General features: G+C 47.0%; 1 protein-coding gene across 6 annotated transcripts in view; it reads left to right on the top strand.

Annotated features, from left to right (window-relative positions):
* The window catches only part of TRPC3 (transient receptor potential cation channel subfamily C member 3), an 80,940-nt gene that overhangs the window by 28,054 nt on the left and 25,613 nt on the right, over positions 1 to 27,273 (top strand). For 3 of the 6 annotated variants that reach the window (XM_080671917.1, XM_080671918.1, XM_080671920.1), the window contains exons 3-7: positions 5,562 to 5,750; positions 14,932 to 15,126; positions 17,747 to 17,963; positions 24,451 to 24,684; positions 26,639 to 26,903. In XM_080671917.1, coding sequence (XP_080528043.1) covers positions 5,562 to 5,750; positions 14,932 to 15,126; positions 17,747 to 17,963; positions 24,451 to 24,684; positions 26,639 to 26,903 — 1,100 coding nt within the window. The remainder of the gene's footprint in view (positions 1 to 5,561; positions 5,751 to 14,931; positions 15,127 to 17,746; positions 17,964 to 24,450; positions 24,685 to 26,638; positions 26,904 to 27,273) is intronic. The other 3 variants (XM_080671916.1, XM_080671919.1, XM_080671921.1) reach the window with 1 other exon arrangement.

The raw sequence follows: 27,273 nt of genomic DNA on the forward strand, positions 1-27,273 counted from the left end.
CAGCTTTGAAATGAAAAAAATAGACAATGTGCTGCCTAGCGAAAAAGAGGTGTTTTTTCTCTTTGTGGCACCTATCTCTATTTCAGTTCCTTGAATTGTTTTCTGGATGCTGAGTTCCTCTGCTTTTCAGTTCAGTGCTGTGATGGCAGATTAAGGAAGAGCGGTTATTCTGTCTTTCAGATCTTAGTACATTTTTTCATGCTTAAGTGAGATTTACACAAATGCAACTAGCAATATAATTCAGGCCAAGGGGTTGCAAGAAAATGGAAAGTTTGGTGGGCCTTTTCCCCCTTCTGTACACACCAAATTCCTCCTTATCGGCCAACTCTCACCTTGTGCTGGTGGAGCTCTGGCTGTCGGGTAATTTTATTTGTTATTCCATTAAAATATTTTTCTGGTATAAAAGCTACACATATTTATTATAAAAATTTTGGAAAATGTGCAAACATACAAAGAATAAAATAAATATTTACCTTATATCTAGTCCCTTTGAAGAGATTCATTATGTAATGTTTGAAAGACTTATTTCCTTAGGCCCCAAATGAATTTGTTTTTAGGCAGAACTCAGAACAAATTGAAAGTCTCAAATTCTCTTTAGAGAGAATAGAAAAACATTCTGGTAAAATAGTTCTAAATACTATTTCTTTATTTTGGCATAGTAATAAAAATATAATTCTAAATTTTTTTGCCTTTCAAATATCACTCAACCTTTTTTAATGCATTTTGCTTGTCATATATTGAAAGTCTATAAAAGAGATTCTACAAAAGGGAATATGTTTTAATAATTTGCATAAGATGATGATGTATGCAATTCTGCCCAGAGAAGTTATCTCAGTAAAGCCATGGTTGAAAAGTCTGTCATTTTTTGCTTTCCCCTGAAGCTGGCGAAATCTATATTGATAATACTTAGAGTCCCCTTTACTCTGACTACAGTCACCTCTGATAACCTTTCAAAGGTGGGGAATATTGCAAGTAGAGAGAGAGAATGAGAACACAATTGAGTTTAAGAGGGCACGCATAAAAGCTACCAGATATCTAAGGATATGCGGCAACCATCTAAATCTCACTGTGCCTTGATCTGAATTCTATGGAAAGCCCTTGGGTAGTGTAGCCTTCTCTGAGTCGTGGTGTCCAGGGACCACAAGTCCCCTCCCCTGATTGCATATTCCTTTTCTTCCTTATTCTTACCTGTCCTGCTGTTGCCTGGTTACCTGCCCTCCCCTCACCCCCTTGCCCTCCTGTCCCACACTCATGTCCATCTGTCAGGGCCTTAGACGGAGAAAACAGCTTTCCCCGCTCTGACCCCGGACTCGGCTGGAAGGGGCGGTGGAGTGATGCTCATCGCGGAGGAAAGCAGCTCACCTCATTTGCCCTGGTTCGTGGTGTTCTCTGTATTCTTTCCACAGAGACTTTGAGCTCAAAGTACCAGCTCTGAAATGAAAACATAGACAATGTGCTGCCTAGCGAAAAAGAGGTGGTTTTTCCCTTTGTGGGCACCTATCCCTATTTCATCTTCTGAATGGCCCCAGAGATCTGGCATCTCGCCCCTCAAATCGCCACCACTCAGGTGCTTGAGAGAAGGCTCCCAGCCGCCTTGCAATTTCCAGAGCTTCTTGAAGAATGCAGGAGGCCTGGTGCCAAAAACACGCGAAGGTCATTACCCTAGGAGGCTGCCCATGCTCGGATATAGATTTAGAAAAATGAATGGAGGACAGCGTGGTGACAGGTTATTACAGGCGGATTTTGGGTGTGCAAGTGCTATCTGTAGCTATTCTGAGAGACAGAATCCTGGACAGGATGGCCTCTGGGTCTAATCCTTCGCATGTCAGAGGCAACAAGCTAGTCATTTATTAAGCTGTGAGAACGCAAAGTGGAATTTCCTAATTCTGAGTCAGTGGTGCACATTTTTGAAAAAAGGGGGGAAAAAAGCCTTTTTGCCCTCCCTGTGCCTCAGTTTTCCTTTCTTTAAAGTAGAAGAGCAATTTCAACTATTCCCACAGCAGGGCTTCCAGGAAGAGGAGAACGAATATAATGCTGAAGCAAGGTAGCGTTTTACAGCAGGAAGATGTTCTAGGAATCATCTGAATAGACAGACTCTCATTTTACAGAGAAAACAAGGCCCATAGCCAAGGTTCCGTCTGCCAGGCCCAGATGTAGGAGTCGTGGGTCCAGTCCTCAATATTCTATCTCACATGCTGTACGTGGCAATATTGAAGCCCTTCAGTAGTCCTTGAAGTGTACCAAGCATCTGAGCATTTAACCCCCACAGTAGCACCATTAGGCAGGCTTATTCTCATCAGAGAGGCTGAGTAACTTCTCAAGATCACACAGCAGTGAGTGGTAGAAGCAGTGTTTGAACCTAAGAAGTCTGGCTTCAGATTGACGCTTCAACCACTGCCCTCTCTTTGTTACCAGGGCAAGGATTGGACAAGGCCCAGCCTACTTAGAATTGAATTCCTGCTTTCCTCTTAAGGATAAAAGGGATTTTGAAAAAGGATAGAAGAGAATTAGAATGATGAGTCAGCCTTACAGTTGCTATGAGTGCTGAAACCTGGAGACAGGGCATATGAGGATGGAGCGCCATTGTTCTTTCTCTGGCTTGTGCAGGTCCTTGGGCTTTTTTTTTTCTTATTACCTTCACCCAAGGATATGTTTTTATTGATTTTAGAGAGAGAGGAAGGAAGAGTGAGAGAGTGAGAGAGAGAAACTTCGATCGGTTGCCTCCTGTACGTGCCCTGACTGGGGATAGAGCCCGAACCCTTTTGGTGGATGGCACGATGCTCCAACCAACTAAGCCACTGGCCAGGGTGGTCCTTGGGCTTTTGAGTTGCTGCTCTGCCAAGTGGGCAGCAGGTCCATCCCATAACTTTGTGGCAGGCCCAGGTGTTGGATAAGTGGCATGATGAAGACGATTAAGCACAACTAAATTAGGGGGAAATTATTAGGAAATGCAGAGCAGACAAATGGTCTCGGTGAAGGAACACGAGGCAGCACCTCCTGGTGGTCAGAGCAGGCTGGTTCCTTTTGCATCTGGGAAGGGCTGTCTGTACCTCCATGTTCCCGGGGAGCTCTGCAAATAATGAGACATGCCATCCCATGACCACAGTGAAAGAAACGTCCATTATCCAGCTCTGACTGTTTTCTGTGCTGGGGTAACAGACTTCTCCCCAGGAAAGGTTTACATAGTTATGAAAACACAGTGTTGTCCTTGCAACCTGTGTGACTGATCTTTCAGTGGATGTGAACAACCCACATAGCTTTCTTTAAGACTGGACAATGTACAGATTACAATGTTTTAAGATAATGAGTCATTATTTTAGGTATTACTGCAGAAGTGATTCACACATTTTCTTCAAGCATAGGAAATAGTCTCTTTTATTTCTGCTCAATGGAGTAATGGCCGTCCTATGTTGTACCAAATCTTATAGAACAGTCTGAACTGAAGAGGCACATGAGGAAATTTCATCTAAAAAATTGTATTAAAAGGGGAGCTTTCTATGGAAACAGACATGGATTTAATACTTCTGGATGCTATAATAAAATATTTCATTAGTCTTTCAGGCATGGAAGGCAGACACTCTGCATAGAAACCAGCAACTGAACATTTTATTAATTTTATCAGTTGCCTGGTCCCAATTTGAATGGAAACCAAAGATTGAAGTTTTTATTCATTTTATCTGTTCCTTTATGAGAGGAAGAGGATTAACTCTAACTGTCCTTTATCTGGATTTCTGGTGTCTGAAATGGAAACTCTTCTAGTCTGCGTAGCCTCTACACATTCTCTCCTCCTCTTGTTTATTTTGGTTGGTGATGTGATTTTTGCCCATCACATCATGTAAATTGATTATTTGAGGGGGAAAGTGGAATTCCTCATGCCTTTTTTAAAAAATGAAATTAGAACACCTTTTTTAAAAGTAATATTTTATTGATTTCAGAGAGGAAGGGAGAGGGAGAGATAGAAACATCAATGATGAGAGAGAATCATTGGCCAGCTGCCTCCTGCACACCCCACATTGGGGATCGAGCTCACAACCTGGTTATATGTTCTGACCGGGAATTGAACCATGACCTCCTGGCTCATAGGTCAATGCTCAACCACTGAGCCATGCCAGCTGGGCCCTCATGCCTTTTTTTTTTTTAAGTATATTTTTATTGATTCCAGAGAGGAAGGGAGGGAGAGAGAGATAGAAACATAAATGATGAGAGAGAATCATTGATCAGCTGCCTCCTGCATGCCCCCTACTGGGAATGGAGCCCACAACCAAAGCATGTGCCCTTGACCGGAATCAAACCGGGACCCTTCAGTTCCCAGGCCAACGCTCAGTCCACTGAGCCAAACCAGCTAGGGCCATGCCTTTTTTTAAGGTATGCTTTTTGGAAGCCCAGAATAAGGAAATTCTGCTGTGCAAAGTATTGTTTAGTTATTAGACACACAGTGTCTTAGGACATGTCGAAATGAGGAATCCATTTTCCTCAAGTGCACCACATTAGATGATCATCTGGCTAACTTCCTTAACGGGCTATAATTTTAGTGAGAGCATAGAAGTGGAACTGGGGTTTCTGTAAGTGAGACACTTTCCTACGATAGTCGTTGACACCTTGACAGGAACCAAGAGCCGAGAAATAGAGCTGCAATCAGGATGTAACGGGAGGTTGCCCGCTGACTTTCTCATACCAGACCATGCACTACACACACATGCGAATGGAAGGGGAGACTCACAGGTTATTTCTAGCGAGGTGTTAGTTCCAGCGGCCTGGCATCTTTTCTCTCAGGCATTGGTACACTGCAACCCTTGGCACTTCAATGATGTATAATCAGACACTTGTCTTCCTCAGGACGTGGGCACGTGCCCTGCAGACCAACAAGGGGAAACACCCCCTCTCTGCTGGTACCTGTCCTTCCCCACATGCCCTGCCCTGCACGCCAGTCATTCCCAGACATTGTCTGAAACAATCAGGGCCTCGGGGCTGGGTGGGAATGGCCTTCTGGCGCATGGCCCGGCGCGATGAGGCTGCTGGGTGAGGTCCGACTGCACTTGGAGCAGCAACGTCTCCAGCAAGGCAGGAGATAGCAACCTGGACACGTTATTCCCAAATGTGCTCCATCTTCTATGTCAAATCGCCACTTTAGGAAAATCCCCATTTAAAAAACTTTTTGTTGTCCCTCAACTAGAAATAAGTAGAATAAAATAACTGATGTAAAAATGTTTTTTCATTATAGAAATGGTTTTGTTTTGGCTTTAAGAAAACGATCATGTAGAGATTCGATTCTTTTTGATCCTTTGGCCCTTCAGCATCAGCATTTAGGCAACATCTCTTAATACAAACCAGGGACTGCTGTGCATAGCGCTTTGGGGCTTTCTCTCACGGTGGGCAGGTGCAGAAGGTCCTGGCTGCGGGGTGGGAGGGGGCGAGTCCAGCTGCAGCAAGCCTCGCATCCCCAGGGGGCTGCAGCCTCCAACCAGAGGAAGGAACTTCTCCTTATGCACAGAGGACCCTACACCGTTCCCATAGACTTAGAACAAATTCTCTGTACTAAACGCCAAACCTCTCATTCTCAGAACGACTATCGGAAGCTGTCCATGCAATGCAAAGACTTCGTGGTGGGAGTGCTGGACCTGTGCCGGGACTCGGAAGAGGTAGAAGCCATCCTGAATGGAGACCTGGAATCGGCGGAGTCTGCGGAGGCGCACAAGCACAAGGCCTCCCTGAGCCGCGTCAAACTTGCCATTAAGTATGAGGTCAAAAAGGTGAGTGGCTGCTCCTGTCCAGCGTGTTGGAATATACACAGAATACCCGCCAGGCTGTGATTCCAGGACATTTTTCCAGTAATGAGAGTAGATGTTGTGGTAAAAGATCCTTTTTCCTTTATGAAAGGAATGAGCGAAGCATCCTGGTAAAGTGGGGAGTCAAATACCGAGCTTCTGATCCTCTCCACTCTCGATGGGTTGTGAGACCTGGGATAAGTCATAGGACTTCTTTACATTTCCGTTTCCTCTATAAATGGTGGATAATGTTTCTTATCTGTCTCAGGGTTTTGGTGGAATTTCAATGGATTGAGATATGCCAAAGAACTCTAAACTGCCCGTCACGATGCAGTTGATAACAATAAAATCTGTTACTTGTACACGCTTTTGGAAGGGACTGTCACGCTTTTGGAAGGGACTGTCACATACATTCTCACGTTAATCCTTGCACCAGACCTATGTTATTATACATTTTGCCTACAATATAGATCAGATAGATGATGAGATTTTTATTCTACAAAGAAACTAAGGTTCTCCCAGCTTAAATGACATGTCTGAGGTCACATAGCTACAGAGTTGGTCATGCAGTTGCCAAAAATAACATTATGATTATTTTTTTAATCTGGTTACTTTAGATAAACTGTTATGTGTATCTATCTGCTACTTGTAAGGGGCTTTTAAATAATTCATGAAAATTGAGGTTATGATGTTTTACTGTAATAAAAATGTCTTACCCAGAATCTAATAGCTTATATATGTTAGATAAATGAAATTGTTTTGTGCTTTTAAGAGACGCTGATAAATCACAAAGAAGTAAGCTGTTATCAGTAGAGCTGGTGTCATGCAGTGTGTCAGGGAGCTGAGGAGGGCAGGCTCCAGAGCCAACCTGCAAGGGTTCAAGCCTCTGTGTGACCACAGGCGTCCCCTAACCAGTCCGAGCCTTGGTGTGCTTGTTGGCAAAGTGCAGACAACGGTAGTAAATACTTGTTCAGCTGGTTCCAGGATTGCATGAGCAGCTGCAGGTGACATAATCAGCACAGGTGTAGGACACAGGGATTGTTCAGTAAGTCGTAGCTAATAGCATTTCTGCGTTACTACAATTCATTCTCAGAATGATGGCTCTTAAGCAAGTTCTGTTCTTAGTCATCGAAGATGGATTTCGTGTTCACTGCACTGGTTCTAGTTTACGCCGAAAGGAAGTGAGTGAGGTTTCCGGAAAGGAAAATCCCCATTTAAAAAAATGAGGATTTTTCAGGAGACGCGGAGGACAGCTTCTCTCCGCTGTGCTTCCAGAGCTGATGCCGTGAGGGAGTTTCTGTGGCCCAAACAGAGCAACTCCGCCTCTGCTGCAGGTGGCTGGCCCTGCGCCCCTGGAGGATGCGAGTCCTGCCTGATAGACGCGGCCCCTTTCACACCGAGGCACCCATACACGCCTCTTACGGGGCGGAGGGGGGAGGCGGGGAGGGGAGGCTAGGCCAGGCAGTCCCCTGCAGCAAGTGAGGATCACTTTCTACACACACGTACACACACACACGTACACACGTACACACACATGTACACAATGCTACCACAATGTAGAGAACTTCCGCATGTGGTTTTCACGAGATTGTGGCCAGCCATCAATGACAGATCTCCCCTCTATGTAACAGGACAGTGAAACTCGAAGTGAAAGCACTTCTCAAGACATTGTCAGTTACAAGATAAGATCATTTTGGATAAGATGGATATTAAGACGCCTTTGGAAATCTGTCTGGATTTATGCGTAGGTCTTGCAGTGCACATCTCTTCTCTTGAGCACCCGAGAGGGAAGCAGGGATTCCGCTTGTCACAGGTTCTCAATCATGGCTTTGAAAGTGTCCCGTGAGTAGAGACAGCTCGTCTGCAGATGTGTGTCTGTTACCCAGCTGTCTCACAGAGTGCAGGTCCTCCTGCATGTCCATTTTAAATAAATGGGTGTGGAGACCACAGTGTAGGAGGTGTCATTAGTAATAAACTTGCTGTCAGTCAACTATCAGGAAACAAGAGCCAAAAGAATATATGTGGCCCTACTCGGTATTGCTCAGTGAGTAGAGCATCGGTCTGCAGACTGAAGGGTTCTGTTCCGGTCAAGGGTACATGCTTGGGTTGCGGGCTCGATCTCCAATCTGGGGCATGCAGCAGGCAGCCTATCAATGATTTTTTCTCATCATTGATGTTTCTATCTTTCTTTCCCTCTCCTTTCCTCTCTGAAATCAATAAAAATACATTTTAAAAAAGATATATTAAATATGTATATATTTATTATATATATATATTTTTTAAAAATAATATATGTGGAACTGAAAGGAGAGTTAAGACTTTGAGATGTCCTGGTTTGTTTGTTTTATGCTATACAATGAATATTAATTAAAGTCTTTGATTTGGAATACTCATTTGGAAAATGTACAAAAGCACCCTATTCTGGAATGCCCCCAAAGCCCCAAGTTCTATTTTTTTTTCTCTCAGAGGTTTCCTGAATTGTTCTCAGCACTCACCCATCTCCACTCCAGCAAAGAGGGAAAATACTCACCGACTCCTGAAGCCCTTTCCCCCACCTTCTCCTTTCTATTCCCCAAGAAAAACCTCCTCTCAGATTATAAGAATGCATGTCCCCCCTCCCTCGCCCAACCTCCCCCCTCCCCCACACACAAACACGCTGTGGCCCTGAGGTGCCGATGGCTACATGAAAGGCACTGGGATTTCAAGATAACTTGATGTGTTATAGAATTTTCCCCTCATAAAAATATAAACGCACATCTATTCACATCAGCCCATAATCCCACCAAGAAAACCAGTTTTATGTAACGGCAGGCTGCTAGGGTCCATAAGAGACTCAGGAAGTGTCTCCTGCCATTGCCCAGCTCTCCCGCCGGCTCGGGTTCCGGGTCTATGACTCCTCTCTGGGCTCGGAGCTGCCAGAGCTCGGGAATCGCACCACGGGTTCAACCAGGCCTTAGAGACTCGATGGCAGTTAATCAAGAAAACAAAAATATGAAAGATCTGCATAGCAGGGGTCTCAACAGGAATTTAATGATTATGTGGGAAAGAACTTTCCAATATAAAAGCAGTAGAGGGAATAACAAAGCAAAAATATAAATAGTTTGATCACATGCAGCCTAAAACCCTGTACATTGGAAAGATCTGGGAGAAATATTTTTCTCAGTTATAACTTATAATGGATTGCTATTCTAAATATCAAATGAGCTCAAACAAATTTATGAGAAAAATTTCCAGAGCTCTATAGAAGAATAAGCTAAGAGCTTGAACAGGTAATTCACAGAAGAGAAAATTAAAATGGCTAACAAACATTTAAAATATTCAAGCACCTTGGTAACAAAGGAAATTAATATTAAAATACAAATACTATTTCACCTCTCTTAAATTATTAAATAATGAAAACTTACGATTCTTAATGCTGCTGATGAAACGGGTTATCAAATGCTACTGGCGGGAAACAATAATGTGCTTTTTATCAGGAATTTTGAAGACTATTCATCATTCCTAAGGGGTCTCTAAGGGAAATAACACAACTGGAAAGATGGCAAATACTGTTACTATTCGTAGGGTTACCTACATTCTTCTGCTATAAGAGAACAGAAGATGAAATTTGATTTTTTGAAAATGCATACAAGAAAAAAACCCCACAAATTATTTTTTAATTAGAATAAGGGACTATTTGCCCCCTCCCCAAAGTCCTGAGTTCTAGTTTTGACTGATTGTCCATCTTCCATGTGACTTAAAGAGGAATGCCAATCCCCTGCACCCACAGGCATACCAAGACTTCTGCCTGTCGCTAGTAGCTATTCTAAGAAAGCCCTTGACAAAGATAAGAGACACCAGATCTTCATGAAAAAGGGCTCTGAGGAGGCGGGGACATTTCCTCAGTTCCCTGCCGCTCTCCTCTTTCCTCCATGGTGGGATTAAGTGTAACTGGAGACAGCCACCCAGAAAAGAGACATGCGGCAATATAAACACATAAAGTTATTCCCAGCACCTGCAGAGAAAGCTCAGAGGTGGAGCCTCGCAGCGAGACTGGGCAACACACATGCGGCAGACTCTGGGGCGCCCGTGCCAGCAGGGCCCTGACCCCGCGCCGGGCAGCCTCCGCCGGTCTGTGCCCAGGCACTGGGAGGTGGCAGAGCAGTTCACACCTGGTGGGTTCAAAATTCAGAAAACTCGCACCATGCAAGTTTTCCGTTTATACATCACAATTCAAGAACTTTAAAAAGAAGATGGAATGATCTAGGTTGTACCCACAAGAATATTTTCTTTTAAATTGTATGAACTGAGGCTCCAACAATGAAATTAAAAGCAAAACGGAACATTCTCACCATGTTCTGCACCACAGTGTCCCCACGAAGATAGTTCTGGTAAAGGCGGGTTTCATGAAAACATAGTGTAACATGAATTTTTTCTTAATAGTCTGCCACGAATGGAGGTTCAGTTTACAACCTTTTAGTCAACTTGGCAGGAAAAAGGTGTTTTGTCAATGCTACAGTCATTTTGTTCCATGGAAAGACTGGGATTTTGTTATGTGTCAATCATTCTTCCTTTAAATCAGGAAACCTCGAATAAGGATATTATTTTTGGAATGGTTTCAATTTGCTGGTCCACTGACGTTAGGAAACAGCATACACGTTCTCTCCAGCCTCTAGGACTGGCGGGCAGTGGCAGGGGTGCTTTAGGAGGTAAACCAGTCCAGAGATAAAGGTCACTGCCCTGTTTTGAAGTCATTAAAAAGAGCAAAACTCATCTCCGAGAGGGATTAGCTTTTCTGCCCTCACTTGCTACTGTTGCATCGGTTTCATCCTTGTGTGCCCGTGTTAGGATTTAAAATCACTGAGGAAAATATTTGCGGTTTTTTTTTTTCCCCATGGATTAAAAGAAGTCAACAGCCCTGGCTGCTGTGGCTCAGTGGTTAGAGTGTCAGCCTGTGGAGCGCTGGCCCACTGACTGAAGAGTCTCAGGTTTTATTCCAGTCAAGGGCATGTACCTCAGTTGCAGGCTCAATCCCTGGCCCTGGTTGGGGCAGGTGCAGGAGGCAACCAATCGATGTGTCTCTCTCACATTGATGTTTCTCTCTCTGTGTCTCTACCCCTCCCTTCCACTCTCTAAAAATAAATGAGGCGGGGGGGAGTCAACAGATGCCATATGGTGGTGTTTATTATCTCAAGAAGAGGGAAAAATTAGTAGTATAGGAAGTATATCTGTTAAGCTGAAGAGTAAAGTATGACAAGGTGCAAACATCATATTTAACATAGATTAAGGATCTGCACTATGTGAACAAGTCACCTTGAGTCAAAGATGGATCACCTCCTTGTGCCACATGGAGAGGATGGATTTCCATCAAGTCTTTGAGGCTATGTAACCTTATACAGTGTAATTAAGGCCATGAAGCACATCTTCAAATTTAAAGAGGAGGAGGAGTGGGAAGAGGGAGCCATACTACAACATGAGTACTTCTGTCCTCAAGAGTTCAAAAGTTATGAAAGACCCTCGAGAGTTCAAAGCCTACCAAGGACACTTGTAAGAGGGACATTTGTCCACCAATTCCATACAGACATGTCACCTGTCTGTTAACTCCATAGGCATTTTCTGACTTGATCAAACCCTCGGCCTATAAAAAAGTGCTTCCCAAGTGGTAATCTGATCTGCTGACATCACATCCCCTACCTGTGGATTTCCCAGGGTGCACCACTCCCCATGCCAAGCCAAGCCTGGCTGCAGTCACAGGCCTGCCTTTTATTTGCATCCATCCAACTTCCCACAAATGCAGACCCTCTAAACACCAAGGCATTTGGGCCAACATTCAAATTAAGACTGTGTTAAATGCTGACTATTTATCTTGACAAGCATATGAGTCCAGGTCTCCATTCTAATAGCTTTTCTCACATTTATTTATTAGGTAGATCTGCTACCCATCTCAATCTCTAGTGCAGGACAATGTCAAACGCTGCTTTTGACTAATTAGGTCAGGCAAAGACTCAAAGCCTCCAAAGACTGCCTCTGTCTACAGACTGATAGAATTGTGTCTTGATTTGCCCTCAGGCAATCGTCCACAGGTGTGGCAAGAGTGTTTTCAACAGGGTGGGGCAATTGCTTCTGCCCGGAGGCTGTTATTCTCAGTCTCTTAATGGGCCTCAGAAACTCCCAAGTCCTGGGGCAAGGTGTTTTCTAATAGGGTGGGGCAACTACATTCCCCCCAGGCAAAAACCACCTGCATAGCAAAGGTCTGCGTGAGAAAGATGACCTCCCCAGTGTGAGGGAATGATTCAGCACAGGAAACTGGGGTTCTAACTCCAAAGCCCCCAATCCTGGCTTCTGCTCACACAGCTCCAGTCCACTCTGCCCTCCCTCTGCTGGAGCACAAGGTGGGTGGCTACACAGAAAATTTTGTTCATTAGCCCTTTAAGAGGGTGCCTGAATTTCCAGCCGTTTCTCTCCCTGGCAGACAGCAACCCCGTGTGCTACTTTTCACAGACAGATGTTGTGTGGGTACCCTTCTCAATTCTGGTGCTCTCTGCTGGGGGCCCAGCTTGGGGATTAGACTCCAGAGTTCTCAGTGGAACCCCCATAACTGAGATATCTCTCCGGAACTTCAGTTGCTATTTGTTGAACCGGGAAAGCCCTTTCACGCCTCTGCCCCTCCTACCAGTCTCTATGTGATTTTCACTTTCAGTCCGTGGTTATCAGGGTTCTCTCTAACTAGTCTTCAGTTGATTATTCAAGATGTGGGGGAAGGGGGGGAGGTTTGTATTTTAGTTGTAATTCCAGTTTGGTCCTGGGAGTGTGTCTGTGTAGCATCCACTTACTCCACTGCCATTTTTAATCTCTGCTTTTCTCACATTTATTGATGGCTTGCTGTGTGCCTCAGATTAGGACCACTCATCACTTAAGGCAATGCTGAATGCTTCCATTTTCATCTCCTCATACCAAAGGCCTAAGCTCATGGGAGGGACTTATGACATGTTGAAGGGTGAGTGAGTGAGTGAGTGAGTAAGTGAGTGAGTGAATGAGACAGACAGGGACTGTAGAGGGGATGAGGATTTCTCACATAGAAGGAGGGGTGAAGCAGGAAGGAAGTGATCCAACAGATACAGGGAAGAAGTGGAAATTTGGAGTTCTCAAGAATCCTAGGAAATTGCCACAGAGACCTCCAGAAGCTTTCAACCTTGAATATATCCACACATGTATCACGAGTTCAAATACTGACCTTGAAATACTATTTTCAAAAATCAGAACGTTGGAAAAGTGACAGAATCTTGAGTTTGGAAAGAAGGTTTCATATTTACTTCGTGGCTGGCAGTGCCCACTGACCCTCAGGACCTGGGATTTTTATAAGTGAATTAAAAGGAATGTACAGGTTCAAATACTCTTTTTCACATTGAGATCATCAAACAAGAAAAGATAGCATCTTCTTTTTTGTACTTCTGACTCCCAAATCCTACCAGTTTGTATTACGGGAAAAAATTCAGTTAAGTATTTCAAATCTAGTATTTGGAGACTTATTCTCAACCACATCTGTCAACCACATCTGTCTCCCTGCAAAGAGGCACCGTGGCTGCCGCCAGAGTGGCTACCATGGGCTTCCAGAGGGCGGGCGAGAGGAGGTCTGGGGGAAATTGTTTCTCCACTGCCCACCCTGGGGAATGAGGTTTTATTTTATTTTTTTAATGAAAAGAAACTATAAACCAGGAAGTGGAAACCTCTTCATTGCCCTGTAGGCATGCTCTTGATAAATAGTCAAATAACGTTGGAATTACCTAGAGCCACTATGGAGTTTAGGATCGGGAACTAGGACTTGATTAGAGATGAGCCCTCTGCCTGGTGGGGACTGCGGCTGCTCCCTTTTCCTCTCAGATTTCGCACAAACACCTCAAGGGTGCCTCCTACCTGGTTCATTGTTATTGTATATTCTGTTTTGTAGAAGACAGCAATACTTTGACTTTAGTAGCGCTAAAGACTCTTTTTAAAAATATGTTGGCACTTGCCCTAGGTGGTTTGACTCAGTGGATAGAGCATCGGCCTGTGGACTAAAGGGTTCCGGGTTCGATTCCAGTCAAGGGCACATGCCCAGGTTGTGGGCTTAATCCCTTGTAGGGGATGTGCAGGAGGCAGCCCATCGATGATTCTTTCTCATCATTGATGTTTTTATCTCTCTCTCCCTCTCCCAAATCAATACAAAAATAAATAAAAATACGTTGGCACCTATAATTGATTTGTGAATGACCCTGAATAATTCCTGAGCCTCGGCAAACTGCACCTGGCCATTCAAAGAGACAGACCCAGTTCCAAAGGGCACTCTTTGGCGTCCGCCTTATGACAAGTCCATTCTGCTCCCTGAAGAAGGACAGGGCCTTAAAGGAGTCCCAGTTCTTCCAGAGAGCTGCAGGCAGATGACTTGGCAAAACCAGGAGGCAAAATAAAACATGATGACAGGGATGAAGTTAGTATAATTTGCTCATTTTTCCTGATGAGAATTATAAAATCGCTATGGGAGATAAATGTTTGGGGCGGGGGAAGGGGAGGGTTCTGTGATAAAGGAAGCCATGAAAAGAGGACAGATTGCTGCATAGGAAGGACGTGACATTTGCGCCAGCTCCTGGACCCATGCAGCGTGCACTGAGCATAATGCCTGCAGGATCACCGATTTCTCCCAAATCTTCTGCAGATTAGCAGTGGTCGTGCGTGCGTACATGTCGGCCACATCGTGAATATATTTTCCCACAAGTAGCATTTTAGGAGCTGCTCGTGAAACGTAGCCCATTTCGCTTTTGCCCATAGTCTGCAATAAACCAAGTCACTGCTTCCTTTCCATCGGAGCTGAATGCAGGTAAGCTGGCAGGCAGCAAGCTGGGCCACCTGTCCACGGAGGAAATGTGCCACCAGGTTCCAGAGAGGAGCCTGCATGATGGAGAGCTCCACGTAGAAAGAACCGTGGCCCAGGGCAACATCCGTTTTACCCTCCTCTTTCCACTTTGGCTCTTCTATTAGTTCCAAAGCAATTTGGAAAAGTCATTGGGAAGGTGAACAGGAATGGGCCTTGAGCCCTGCAGTGCATACATTCTGGGAACATGTGCGCTAATATCTAGGATGTTAACCTTAACCTTCAGCAGTTGCACTGTGGACGATGTATGGTAACCCGCCTCCCTCTCTCTCCCCGCAGTTTGTGGCTCACCCCAACTGCCAGCAGCAGCTCCTCACCATCTGGTATGAGAACCTCTCAGGACTGCGGGAACAGACCATAGCCATCAAGTGTCTGGTGGTGCTGGTGGTGGCCTTGGGCCTTCCGTTCCTCGCCATCGGCTACTGGGTCGCACCGTGCAGCCGGGTACAGCTCTCCGATCCCGTTTCCTCTGTGGTTGGTGTGCCATGTCCTCTTGAAAGGAAAAAGCTTCCTACTTAAGGCTCTTGTCAGTTTCACCCTAAGTGTTAATTGCCTCAAGAACACGAATGCTGCTTTTGAATGACTGGGTCAGTTCTAATGGGGGATGAGAGAGGACTCAGTGCAGTGGGATAGATGGCCTTTGCAGTCACATGATGCTTTGGCTTTTAAGATAAAATTGCTGCTGGAGTGAAGCTGCATATGTTCTCATTCTGTTGGCAGCTTAATCCATAGAGAGCTGCTGAGCCAGCTGTGGGTGGACAGGGGGCGGCCCTGCCGCAGGGGGACCACGGCCCATCAGCCTGACAGCCGGCAGCGCTCGCCTGGACCTGTCCACGCCACGTGGCTGAGTGTATTAAGCCCAGTTGCCAACGTGGTGTTATCCAGAGTCCAAGAAAGTGCACGTCAGGTTCCCCAAGCTCTTTGTTCTTCAGAGGGAGGAAAAATATAGCATTGGGGCGTGGGGGCTTCAGAATTTTAGATGGTTTGTTTTTTTGCTTGAATCTTTTTCCCGACTTTTCTCCCTCTCTCCAAGTGCCAGTGTGGAGCTCATCTGACTGTGCCTGAGAGGACCACTGAGCCAGACGGGGAAGGAGTGCTGGGCAGCTTACGGAATCTGCGTTAGGTGCATAGAGGGCACTGCCAGGGACAGACGCTGTTCTGAGATCCCATAATCCTGTTTTTACATTCCCAAATGTGGTTTTGTTTAAATCAGAGGCAGTTTCAGGCAAAATGAGTCAAGGCCACTTACAAGCGACCCTGGAAATCCGTCACCCGTCTGGCTCAGCAGCCTCCCGGCAGAGTCCTGTTCTGTGGGCACCGTATATGTGCGGTGGGTATCCATCCATCTCACTCCTGCTGGAGCTGCCCATGCGATTCAGGGTGGAAAGTTTGCATTTTGATCCGTTTTGGTGACTCGACTGAGTTCCTTGGTTATGTATCATGGAAAAGTCTCTTATGATTCCTCAAATGCATGAGCGCTTAAGACTAAAAACTATAAATACTGTGAGAGAGCATGCCTTAAAGCAACAGTCACATCCCACCCAAATAGCTTCCCTTTCTGGGGCAAAGGAACTGGAGCTCAGGTTTATACGTGTTTGTTCCTCAGGGCGGCTTGATTGTGGGAACTTGCATCAAATCCGAGTGGGCGCCCTCAGTCCACTCACCTTTTTCTCTTCACTCATAGAAGCCCAGCTCCCCGTGTGGGAACGCCACCCAGCAGGGAGGAAAGAGGAGGGGACAGAGTGGTTCCTACCCACATTTATACCTGCCACATACCATCTACCTGATGGTGAAAAGATAGCCTGTCAAGAATTCTCTGCACACCCCCCATTTGCAGTACAAGCAGGCAGCTTCCCTTTTATGTTATTTGAAGTCTTTAAAGACCAACCTTTTGGAGACTTGGCAATTCCCAAGGAAACGATTGTACCCCCCTCACCCACCCACCCCCTAATGCGCAGCTGCCCAGCAGCACAGTGATGTGTGAGAGTCGTGTTCATTTTCCTGTAGAAAACGTCGCGTTGGTCTGCGTGCCTTCCTGGTCGGCCCCAGAAGCGCTTGACAGCCCTTGGTTATTTGTTGACGTCACATTAAGGACATGGATGGTCGAAAACATCTGTTTGAGTTTGCGGTCCTTTCAATGTGAACCTTGGGGCTTTCTGAGGTCACAGACTGAGTTGAACCGTGGGGTTTGAGTGTGAAGGATGGAGAACTTATTTGATAAACCTACCGAATGTACCCAGTCTGCTCGGAAGCCCTGGGGACAGGAGGAATGGTTTTCATTTCTCCCAGAACACGGGGCTTCTGAGGACATCCTGTCACGTGGGATTTGAAAGGATTGACCTTAAAGTAATTATAAACTGAACTGTAAGGTGCTCTTGTACTATTTATATGATTTTCCAACTCGAGGATGGGTGACTTTCACTTAAATTAACCTACTTAGAGGGTTAATCATTTGTTTCTCCCTCTTTTAATTGGGATAGTAACAGATAAAACATTTATCCCGATTATAACATTTTTTGCCTTTTTTTCTATCATAGGAAGCACACCTTGATTTTGGAATATTTAGAAAAGAGGACTAAAATTTACTTCTGCAGTAGTAAGATTTCTTTTTAATCTTCCAAGTGTTATTAATGTGCTACAGATACATCATAACATTTCAGTTGTAAATGAACGAGTCTACAAATTTATCATAACATTTCAATGATACAGCAGTAAAGGATTACACACTACAAACTTGGGACTGCTTTTCCTGGACCCTGAGAACCTTGGCACTGCGTAGTCTTTCAATGTGAAAATGAGAATCACCAGGGTGTGCCCTGTGACTTCAGAAATGCATCTGTGAATGTGGTCTATCCTAAGACAAATTGGATATTTAGAAACAGTGAAGTTTGAAGTCTTCTTAAGTTATTTTTTGGAGGAAGCATCCTCGAAAAGGAGTCATTTTTATAACTGAGAGCTTTTCAGAAACAGGCAAAGCTTTGAAAGTGTTCTCATTTCATCTGCTGGGTTTTTTTATCCTGTATAGTAACTTCCATAAGTAGGAGCCAGATTTGCAAAAGTAAATTTTCTTTTATTTATTTTTGTTTCACCGCAGCTGGGGAAGGTCCTGCGCAGCCCCTTCATGAAGTTCGTAGCGCACGCAGCTTCTTTCATCCTCTTCCTGGGCCTGCTTGTGTTCAACGCCTCAGACAGGTTCGAAGGCGTCAGCACGCTGCCCAATATCACGGTCCTCGACTATCCCAAGCAGATCTTCAGGGTCAAGACCACCCAGTTCACGTGGACTGAGATGCTAATAATGGTTTGGGTCCTTGGTAAGCCTTGGATTTTAAGTGCTCTCATTTCTGTCAAAAACAATGTCTAGCCCTGGCTGGTGTGTCCAGTGGTTAGAGTACCGGCCCAAGCAGCGAAGGGTCTCAGGTTCGAATCCTGGTCCGGGGCATGTGTGGGAGGCAACCAATCAATGTGCCTCTCTCACATGGATGTTTCTCTCTCTGTCCCTTCTCCTCCCTCCCTTCCACTTTCTCTTAAAAAAAAACTAAAAAAAAAAAATCAATGGAAAAAATATCCTCGGGTGAAGATTAACCAAAAAACAAACAAAAACCAATATCTACATAATGATCAGCATATTCCCTCTTTTTTAATTGAATTTATTGGGGTGACATTGGTTAATAAAATGATATAGGTTTCAGGTATACAATTCTATAACACATCATCTGTATATTGTGCTGTGTGTTCACCACCCCAATGTCATTTTCCATTTAAAATGTTATTTTACATATATGGTGGCAGTATCACCATTGTTAGATTAGCAGAATAGTGTTATGCCCAGATTTCGTGATTCCCAAAGACCACGAGGGAGCCGAGTCCGATGCAAAAGCAAAGAGCCTTTTAATCGAGCTAGCTCGAGCTCAGTCCCACACACACACACACACCGGCGCAGCGGCGAGGTGGAGAGAGAGAGAGAGTCAGCCCCCAAACGCGCTGATTTATAGGGGGCCTGGGAGAGGTAGGAGGGGTGAGGTAGTGTCGCCTCTGCTGATTGGTCGGGATCAGGTTGCACATGGGGGCAGGGCGCGGCTTACCTTCCCCTTGCATTTCTGTTGGCTAATTCAAAGGTGTGGGTTGGGCTCTTGGAGAGGTTCTAGGGCGGGAACCTGACTCCACGAGGTGAAAGACATGGAACAAAAGGAACATGGAGTCTCCCTGCCCTTTCATTCCCCCCTTGTCTTGAAACTTACAGGCCCAATCATGGGTCGGTTTGTATTTCTACTGAACAACATTCCTGGGTCACGAGGGTACACCATCTCAAATTCCCTGCACTGATAAAATCGGAGTCCCCAAGTCTTCCCGGATCACAGATGGGTCCGCTGACTGGACGTGAGTGTGATGGACCCAGGTCGCCACGCCGTCTACCTTGAGAGCGGTGGGGGTCGTCAGCACCACAACGTAGGGACCCTTCCAACGTGGCTCGAGGGTCTCCCGGCGGTGTCTCTTGACGTAGACCCAGTCCCCGGGCTTATGCTGATGAGGAGTCGGGGCTGGGCCGGTCTGTCTCCGTCTCGTAGATAGCGCTGGGGCGTGGCCAAATGTCCTCGTGCACCCTCTGGAGCCCTCTCAAGGAAAGAAACAGTTCTTGACTTTCAAATTCTGTAAGAAATTCGGCTTTAAGGTTAGGGATAATAGGGGGTGGCCGGACAAACATGATCTCATAAGGAGTAAAACCCAGGGTGTAGGGGGAGTTCCTAACCCGGTAAAGGGCATATGGAAGGAGAGCCACCCAGTCCCCGCCAGTCTCCATGGTCAATTTGGTAAGGGTCTCTTTTAGAGTTCTATTCATCCTTTCTACTTGCCCTGAGCTTTGGGGCCTATAAGCACAATGCAATTTCCAATTTGCCCCAATGGCCTTGGCCACTGCCTGCGTTACCTGCGAGACAAAAGCTGGTCCATTGTCTGACCCTATCTCAGCGGGAAAACCATACCTGGGCAAGATGTCTTCCAGCATATACCATCACCCCGTCTCCTCCTTTGCTTGGGGAAGCTTCCTAATGTGCTGTAACTCCTCCAAGGAATATCCTGGCTGAACTGGGTCTGGGAGCTGTAGGGCCATGGTGAGGATCGGAGGAAGGGCTACTGCCTTGGCCGCCTGGTCAGCCCTGCGGTTTCCTCTTGCCACTGGGTCATCAGCTTTCTGGTGTCCTTGGCAGTGTATGATGGCCAATTTGGCAGGGAGCCATAAGGCTGAGAGTAAGGCGAGTATCTCCTGTTTATTCTTTATAGTCCGCCCCTCTGCTGTTAGTAGCCCTCTCTCTTGGTAGATTGCCCCATGAACATGAGCAGTGGCGAATGCATACCGGCTGTCTGTGTAGATGTTGAGCCGCTTTCCAGCTCCCAGTGTCAGGGCCTTGGTGAGGGCCACAAGCTCTGCTCTCTGGGCTGACGTCCCGGGGGGTAGAGCCTCTGCCCATACAGTGTCCGTTTCAGTGACTACAGCCGCACCCGCATACCTGCTCCCGTCCCGTACGAAGCTGCTTCCATCGGTGAACCAGGTGACGTCTGCATCTGGAAGGGGCTGGTCAGTCAGGTCCTTCCGGAGCCCATGCACTTGCTCTAGGATTCCCAGGTCCTCGTGCAGGGCCTCGTCGAAGATGGTGGGCGAGTTCTTGAACCCGAGCAACCGAGTCCATGTCAGTTGTCCGCTGTAGCCCTCTATTGGAGAGGCTTTTTGGTGAAGCCGGTACTCATCCTCCAGCCTTATGGTCAGGACCTGAATGGGGTGGCCCTTGCCTTCAGTAACCTGAGGCCCCCCTTGTCTGAAAGTTATCTGAGCTCCGATCTTAGTGAGCAAGTCTCGTCCTAACAGTGGGTAGGGGCATTCCGGAATTACCATCAAAGAGTGGGATACCCGGCCCGTCCCTAAATCCACCATTCTTCGGGTAGTCCATGAATACTGGCTCATACCAGTTGCTCCTTGTACCCAAGACTTATTTGTTAATTTTCCTTGAGGCGTACAGAGGACCGAGTGTTGCGCTCCGGTGTAGACAAGGAAGTCAATGGAGGTCCCCTCCACTCTAAGAGTTACCCTGGGCTCGGGGAGGGGGTCCGAACCCCGACTCCCCTAATCACTCAGTTCATCTAGCTCCAGGACCTTCACTCGATCCGCTTCGCCTCCCTTTTTGCTGGCCCTTTTCGGACACTCTTGTTTCCAGTGCCCTATCTCCCTACAGTAAGCACACTGATCTTTCTGCAGCTTCCGCCTCCCGCCCCGGGTGGTCCCCTTACCGTCCTCCTGGTTGCTGGCGAGTCGGCGGAGACAGCGGTTCCGTTCCTCTGAAGAGTCCGCGGTGGTGGCGAGCAGGATCTTAGCTAGGTCTCGGGTTTGTTTGCTGCTCGCAGCCGCCGCAGCGTGAGCCTGCCTTTCTTCCGGGGGCTCCCTGTTATTATACACCTTCTCGGCTACCTCCAGTAGGTCCTTTAAACTCTTCTCCCCCAACCTATCTACTTTTTGCAGTTTCTTTTTAATATCCCCAGCCGATTGGTTTACAAAGCTTATGATCACAGCTGCCTTGTTTTCAGGAGCTTCTGGATTCATGGGGGTGTAGGTGTGGTATGCCTCCATGATCCGTTCTAAAAAGATAGCTGGAGACTCATCCCTTTCCTGCTGAACATTCCCTACCTTGGCCAAATTAGTTGGCTTTCTAGCAGCCATTCGGAGACCCCCCATTAGAGTCTGGCGGTAGACCCGGAGCCTCTCCTTACCTTCTGCCGTGTTGAAATCCCATTCAGGCCTAGTTAAGGGAAAAGAGACATCTATCTGGACTGGGTTGGTGGTTGGGTTCCCGTCCACGCCTGGAACCACTTTCCGGGCCTCATTGAGGATTCTTTCCCTCTCCTCAGTTGTGAACAGGACCTGTAAAAGCTGTTGGCAGTCGTCCCACGTGGGCTGGTGGGTGAAAAGGACAGAATCTAACAGATCAATAAGCCCTGCTGGCTTCTCAGAGAACTTAGGATTCTGAGCCTTCCAGTTGTAAAGGTCATTAGTGGCGAAAGGCCAGTAGTGATGGGGTTGATTGCCATCTGCATCTGGGAGCCCACCGGAACCGTAGCCACTCCCGGAACTCCGCCCCCAGCTGCTCCCGGAACTCCACCCCCAGCCGCTTCCCTTTGCGTGGGAGGATCGCCCCCCTGTGGACTCCTAGGGGGCTGATATGAGGGAGGGAAGATTAGTTCCTCTTCAGTTCCCCCCTGAAAGACAGGGTAGAGGGGAGCTGATGGCGGGGTGAGATCCTTCTTCTTCACCTTCTCCGTTTCCTGCAAAGCAAGTATGGGTTTCAGCTCCAGGGGGCGCGGGGACAGAAAGGGCTTAAGCCAGGAGGGTGGATCTTCCACGAGGTCCTGCCAAGTAATAATGTAAGGGAGTTGATCAGGATGTCCCTTCTTGGGCTGAGAGACGATGTCCCTCACCCGGTGGATGGTGGGGAGGTCGAAGGTCCCCTCCAGCGGCCACCTGACACTAAAAGTCGGCCACTCCCTAGAAAAAAAGTTTACCACCGGCCCTTCCGGACCTCTACACTGAGGTTGCTAGTTCTTCCCTTAACCTCTTTGAAATGATCAACCATAATGCTTAAAGGAGTGGTTTGAGTCTGTCCCATAATGTCCGTCAAGAGAGTCCACAAAACAAAACAGAAAAACACAGACACAGACAAACAAAGGGCCCTTGAGACAAGCTTTCCAACGCGAGTCCGTTGGAACAAAACTGACAAAACCGAAAGTGCGGACGACGGCCTCACGCCGATCGGTGGGAGCGACCCACCTCGTCCCAGAGGCTTGAGGGGAATACACATCCCTCCTGAAGGAGGATCGGGACGTCTCCCGATTCCTCCCGCCCGTGGTCCTCCGGTGCGTCCACCTAGACCGCTTCGGGCACTACCAGAGATTCAGAAATGAGCTCACACAAAAAAGAGACAAGGAACAGACAGACACCTACCGTGGCCAGTCAGACTCTACGGATCGGGGGTCCCTTGAGGTTCTTGGGGATCCCGGGCGAGCCCCCAAATGTTATGCCCAGATTTCGTGATTCCCAAAGACCACGAGGGAGCCGAGTCCGATGCAAAAGCAAAGAGCCTTTTAATCGAGCTAGCTCGAGCTCAGTCCCACACACACACACACCGGCGCAGCGGCGAGGTGGAGAGAGAGAGAGCGAGAGTCAGCCCCCAAATGCGCTGATTTATAGGGGGCCTGGGAGAGGTAGGAGGGGTGAGGTAGTGTCGCCTCTGCTGATTGGTCGGGATCAGGTTGCACATGGGGGCAGGGCGCGGCTTACCTTCCCCTTGCATTTCTGTTGGCTAATTCAAAGGTGTGGGTTGGGCTCTTGGAGAGGTTCTAGGGCGGGAACCTGACTCCACGAGGTGAAAGACATGGAACAAAAGGAACATGGAGTCTCCCTGCCCTTTCAAATAGCAACATAATCCAATAATTTGACAGCTTGATAATGCTACCAGGTATCCTAATACTAAATTTAAAATGTTTCTGAGTAACATAAAAATATTAATATACTATGTTCCTGAAATCTAACTTCAATTATTGAATAAAATGAAGGTTTTTAAATGTGACTCACCGTGATGATCAAATATTTCACTGAAATTCTTGTGGCGTCACCTGGTGGCTATCAGCTGATGCTAAAGAACATTGATACCATTTCCGTTTTAGAGCTGATAGGAGAGTCCATTTTCAGAATGCAGTTACTTTGTCTCACAGGGGCCCATTTGGAATAGCTAGCCGTTAAAGTAAGAGAGACAACGGAGGTTGGAGCCAGTTTATCTATTGATCGCTAATCCAAAGCCCTTTTCACATGTCCTCTCTATTTCCCCCGGCAAGTTTCCTGGTGTCTTCTCAGTTCCTGATTTAATAGGTTGCTTCCTCCCTCTCATTCACTCCTGTGGCCTTGATCTGGGACAAGTAGTTCTTTTAGACATTTTATTTTGAGCCATTGAATTTCTTTTAAAAATTCCACAGTGGTTTCCCCTTACTTCGTCAAGGCAAGGAGTGGTGTGTCCTCTGCTCCCAGGCAGCATTTTCTGCCTTTAGTTTCCTCATAGCCTCCGGGCTTCCCTGCTGAAGGGCTTCTTTTCCCAGCGACACCGCCCTCCCCAGCGTGGAGCTGAAAGGAGGGGTAGGGCGTGAGGGAGGCACGAAGGGGAAGCTGTCCTTTTGTTGTTAATCCTCACCTAGACCAGGACCAGGGGTCAAACCAAGGTCCATGCCCTACACCGGAATCGAACCTGGGACCCGTCAGTTCGCAGGCTGAAGTTCTTTCCACTGAGTCAGACCGGCTAGGGTAGGTGGGAGGGAAGCTGTTCTTATTAAAAGTCTACAGGACGACGTTCACTTGTGGGCTATTTCTCCCCTAATCACTAGGGCTCGATAATGAACCAATGTCATTTTATAAAGATGAATTCTTCCTCCTCCAAAATTCTCCTGGGGTACAATCCGTGACTTGGGGAGCCTTCCTGGTGTGTTTCCTCCTGCCAGCCCTTGTTGCTGGGCCCGCGTGTGGAGGTGTGTTTCACCAAATCCTAACTTGGGGGAGTGAGTCATTCCCGTGGGACCTTCCTCTTCCATCACCTCTTCCCAGTGAGCTGGGCAGTCTGCTCCGTGGTACCTAGCAAGGTGCTTCGCAGATGGGGCGTGTGTAGAGATGGGGCTGATGGTGGGCCCAATAGGAGCTTCTCAGGCTGAACCGCAAAGCCTCATGGTCCCCGCCTCCCCCCCTCCCCCCCCCGCCGCCGTGTGTTGTGGCAGGAATGATGTGGTCCGAGTGCAAGGAGCTCTGGCTGGAAGGCCCGAGGGAATACATCGTGCAGCTCTGGAACGTGCTGGACTTCGGGATGCTGTCCATCTTCATCGCCGCGTTCACGGCCAGGTTCCTGGCTTTCCTCCAGGCAACGAAAGCGCAGCAGTATGTGGACAGCTACGTCCAAGAGAGCGACCTGAGCGAAGCCACTCTCCCCCCGGAGATACAGTATTTCACTTACGGTGAGTCCTCGCTGCAGGGTCCCCGTGTTTCCGGAGGCGACGGGACCCGCATTTCGGAAGGGGATGTGCGTGGGAGAGGTGAGTTGAGTGATTCTGGACGGTGGAGACAGCAGGAGCTTCAGAGCCGGGTTCCTATCCAGGCTGACTCTCCAGGGCTGGGTGACTGTGTTCAAGTTCATTTACTCCCCTGTGCCTTAGTTTTCACATCCATAAAAAGAAGGTGCTGCAAGGTGGGAGAAAAATCACCTTTAAGTCTAAGAACATAGTTTACTCTCAGGGATGCTGAGGACGTGAGCCTGTCTTGATGAGGGAGAAGTAGCTGGAGAAAGTGATTGATGTGGGAGATGAGTCCCTGAGAGCGTGTCTTCGAGGTGCTGACCTGTACAGGTGAGGTGCACAGAGTGGCCACGAGATCACAGGTTCTGAGAACTGGCAGAATCTCGGAGAGGAGGTCGTGCCCTCCTCCAGGTGGCGTGGGAGGGGTGGTGCCACACGTCTGTGTCACAGAGCAGCGCTGCCCGGCCGATGCCCAGTGTGCGAGGACCCCGATGCCTGCCCTCCCAGCACGCCCCACGTTAGGGAACCGTAGCCACCCTCGCCCTGAGGCAGGATCAGGCGCCCGCAACAAGCAAATGTTCCCATCATTGCAAAATCTCAAATCTGGAAAAGACTTTAGGAATTACGGGCTCGCCTTCGTTTTACAGCTGAGGAAACTCGGGCAGAGTTCACGCATGTTCCGACGTGAAGCGTAGTCTGTAAGTGACATGGAGGCTTGCCTTGCAGCGCGGACACGCAGCGTGTTAACCGCACTGAGAGGGCAGGCGTCTGCTCCAGCGCGTAGATGTACATTTTACACATTGTGACATCTAAGTGCGCTGCCTTGGAGTCAGTGAGCAAAGAGGTTTCTGTACCAGGGAGACCAGATCAAAGAAATAAGTGATCGCCATTTGTAATTAAAGAATTAACTTGGTTGTATTTTTGTGTAATGTATACTTTAGTTCTCAATCACCCATTCCTTTACATGTATTCACGTGTTGTTAATGGCTGTCATCTGAGGGGAAATTTGTGAATTCAGACCACACTGCTTATTATGTGTGTGATTTTGATCAAGTTTTTAACCTTTCCACATCTTGATGTCTGCATCTCTGAAAGGAGGGTAATAATAACACCAGGTCTGTAGGGCTATTGAAATCTCAGGGCCTGGTGCATAGTAAACATTCAATAAATGGTCCTTTTTATTGTTGTTGCAAAGGTGTGCGATGCCTGCCTTCTTCTGGGAGTGGCCCAGTTCACACAAAATCAGCCCCATTGCACTTCATTGGCCTTCCAGGGAAACAGTCTGCTGTGACCTTGAGAAGTGACCTTGAAAGGGTGCTGGGGACCTCATTAGAACCTCTGTGGCTCAGTAGCAGTTTTTGTTTTCCAGGAACATGGTATCTTGTTCAGATACCGCGTTGACAGCACCATTGTTATCCGGAACATTCTCACGCCTCTTATTATGACGTTTTACTTCATTAACTGTGAGATGAACTAATTCCCACGGTATACAGAAGTTTTGTGCCCCAAGTTTATAGGATGACAGACTTGTTGGCCGATAAACCTGGTAACTGAGGGGATATCAGTCAGGCCTGTCGTTTCGTCATCCCAACCGCCTGTGTCTCATGAAGCGTTTAACTTCCATCTTTCGCACTTAATTCTGTTTCTGCTCAATGCGAAGTCAGCTTAGTATCTCCACAATAGTGTTTTCTCCACTGGACTAATTCACATGAGTGTAGGATTCATACGTTTCTGCTTTAACACGTCAAATAGAGCTCAGACCGTTCATTAAATCTAGAATAGTTTCGACAGAGACATTAACCACCTACCTACAAGGTAGCTCCTATTGGAGGTATTGGCTTTGCATAGTTAGCAATGAATGGAAAGGCCCATTTTTAATCTCCCTCTCTGTTTCCAGCCAGAGATAAGTGGCTCCCCTCCGACCCTCAGATCATATCGGAAGGGCTCTACGCCATCGCCGTGGTGCTCAGCTTCTCCCGGATCGCCTACATCCTCCCCGCCAACGAGAGCTTCGGCCCCTTGCAGATCTCTCTGGGCAGGACCGTGAAGGACATCTTCAAGTTCATGGTCCTCTTCATTATGGTGTTTCTTGCCTTTATGATTGGCATGTTCATCCTGTATTCTTACTACCTTGGGGCTAAAGTAAATGCTGCTTTTACCACGTAAGTAAGATGTCTTGTAGACATGGCAGGATGAGGAGAAATTCTAACGCGTCTAGATGAAGCAAAGGAAAACTTTCAATGACTGTAATAACGATGTTTTTAAGAGAAGAAAAAACTCCATTGGAAACAGCGTCCGTGTCTACTTACATTGCTCCACAGATTCCGCTCTGAGCTTAGTGAGCAGTTGACCACAGGATGAATCAGAATTTGGAAAAATCCTAGACAAAATGGGCTATTTTGAGAGAGTTGAGTAGTAAAATTTTAATACTGGATGTCTCTTACATTATGTATGACATTAAATTTAGTTTCATCATTTTGTAGCCATTACTGTTATTTCATAAAAGTAGAGGGAGTCAAGCAAGAGAAATGA

Source organism: Plecotus auritus, assembly GCF_963455305.1.
Source record: "Plecotus auritus genome assembly, chromosome: 6".
Classification (NCBI taxonomy): domain Eukaryota; kingdom Metazoa; phylum Chordata; class Mammalia; order Chiroptera; family Vespertilionidae; genus Plecotus; species Plecotus auritus.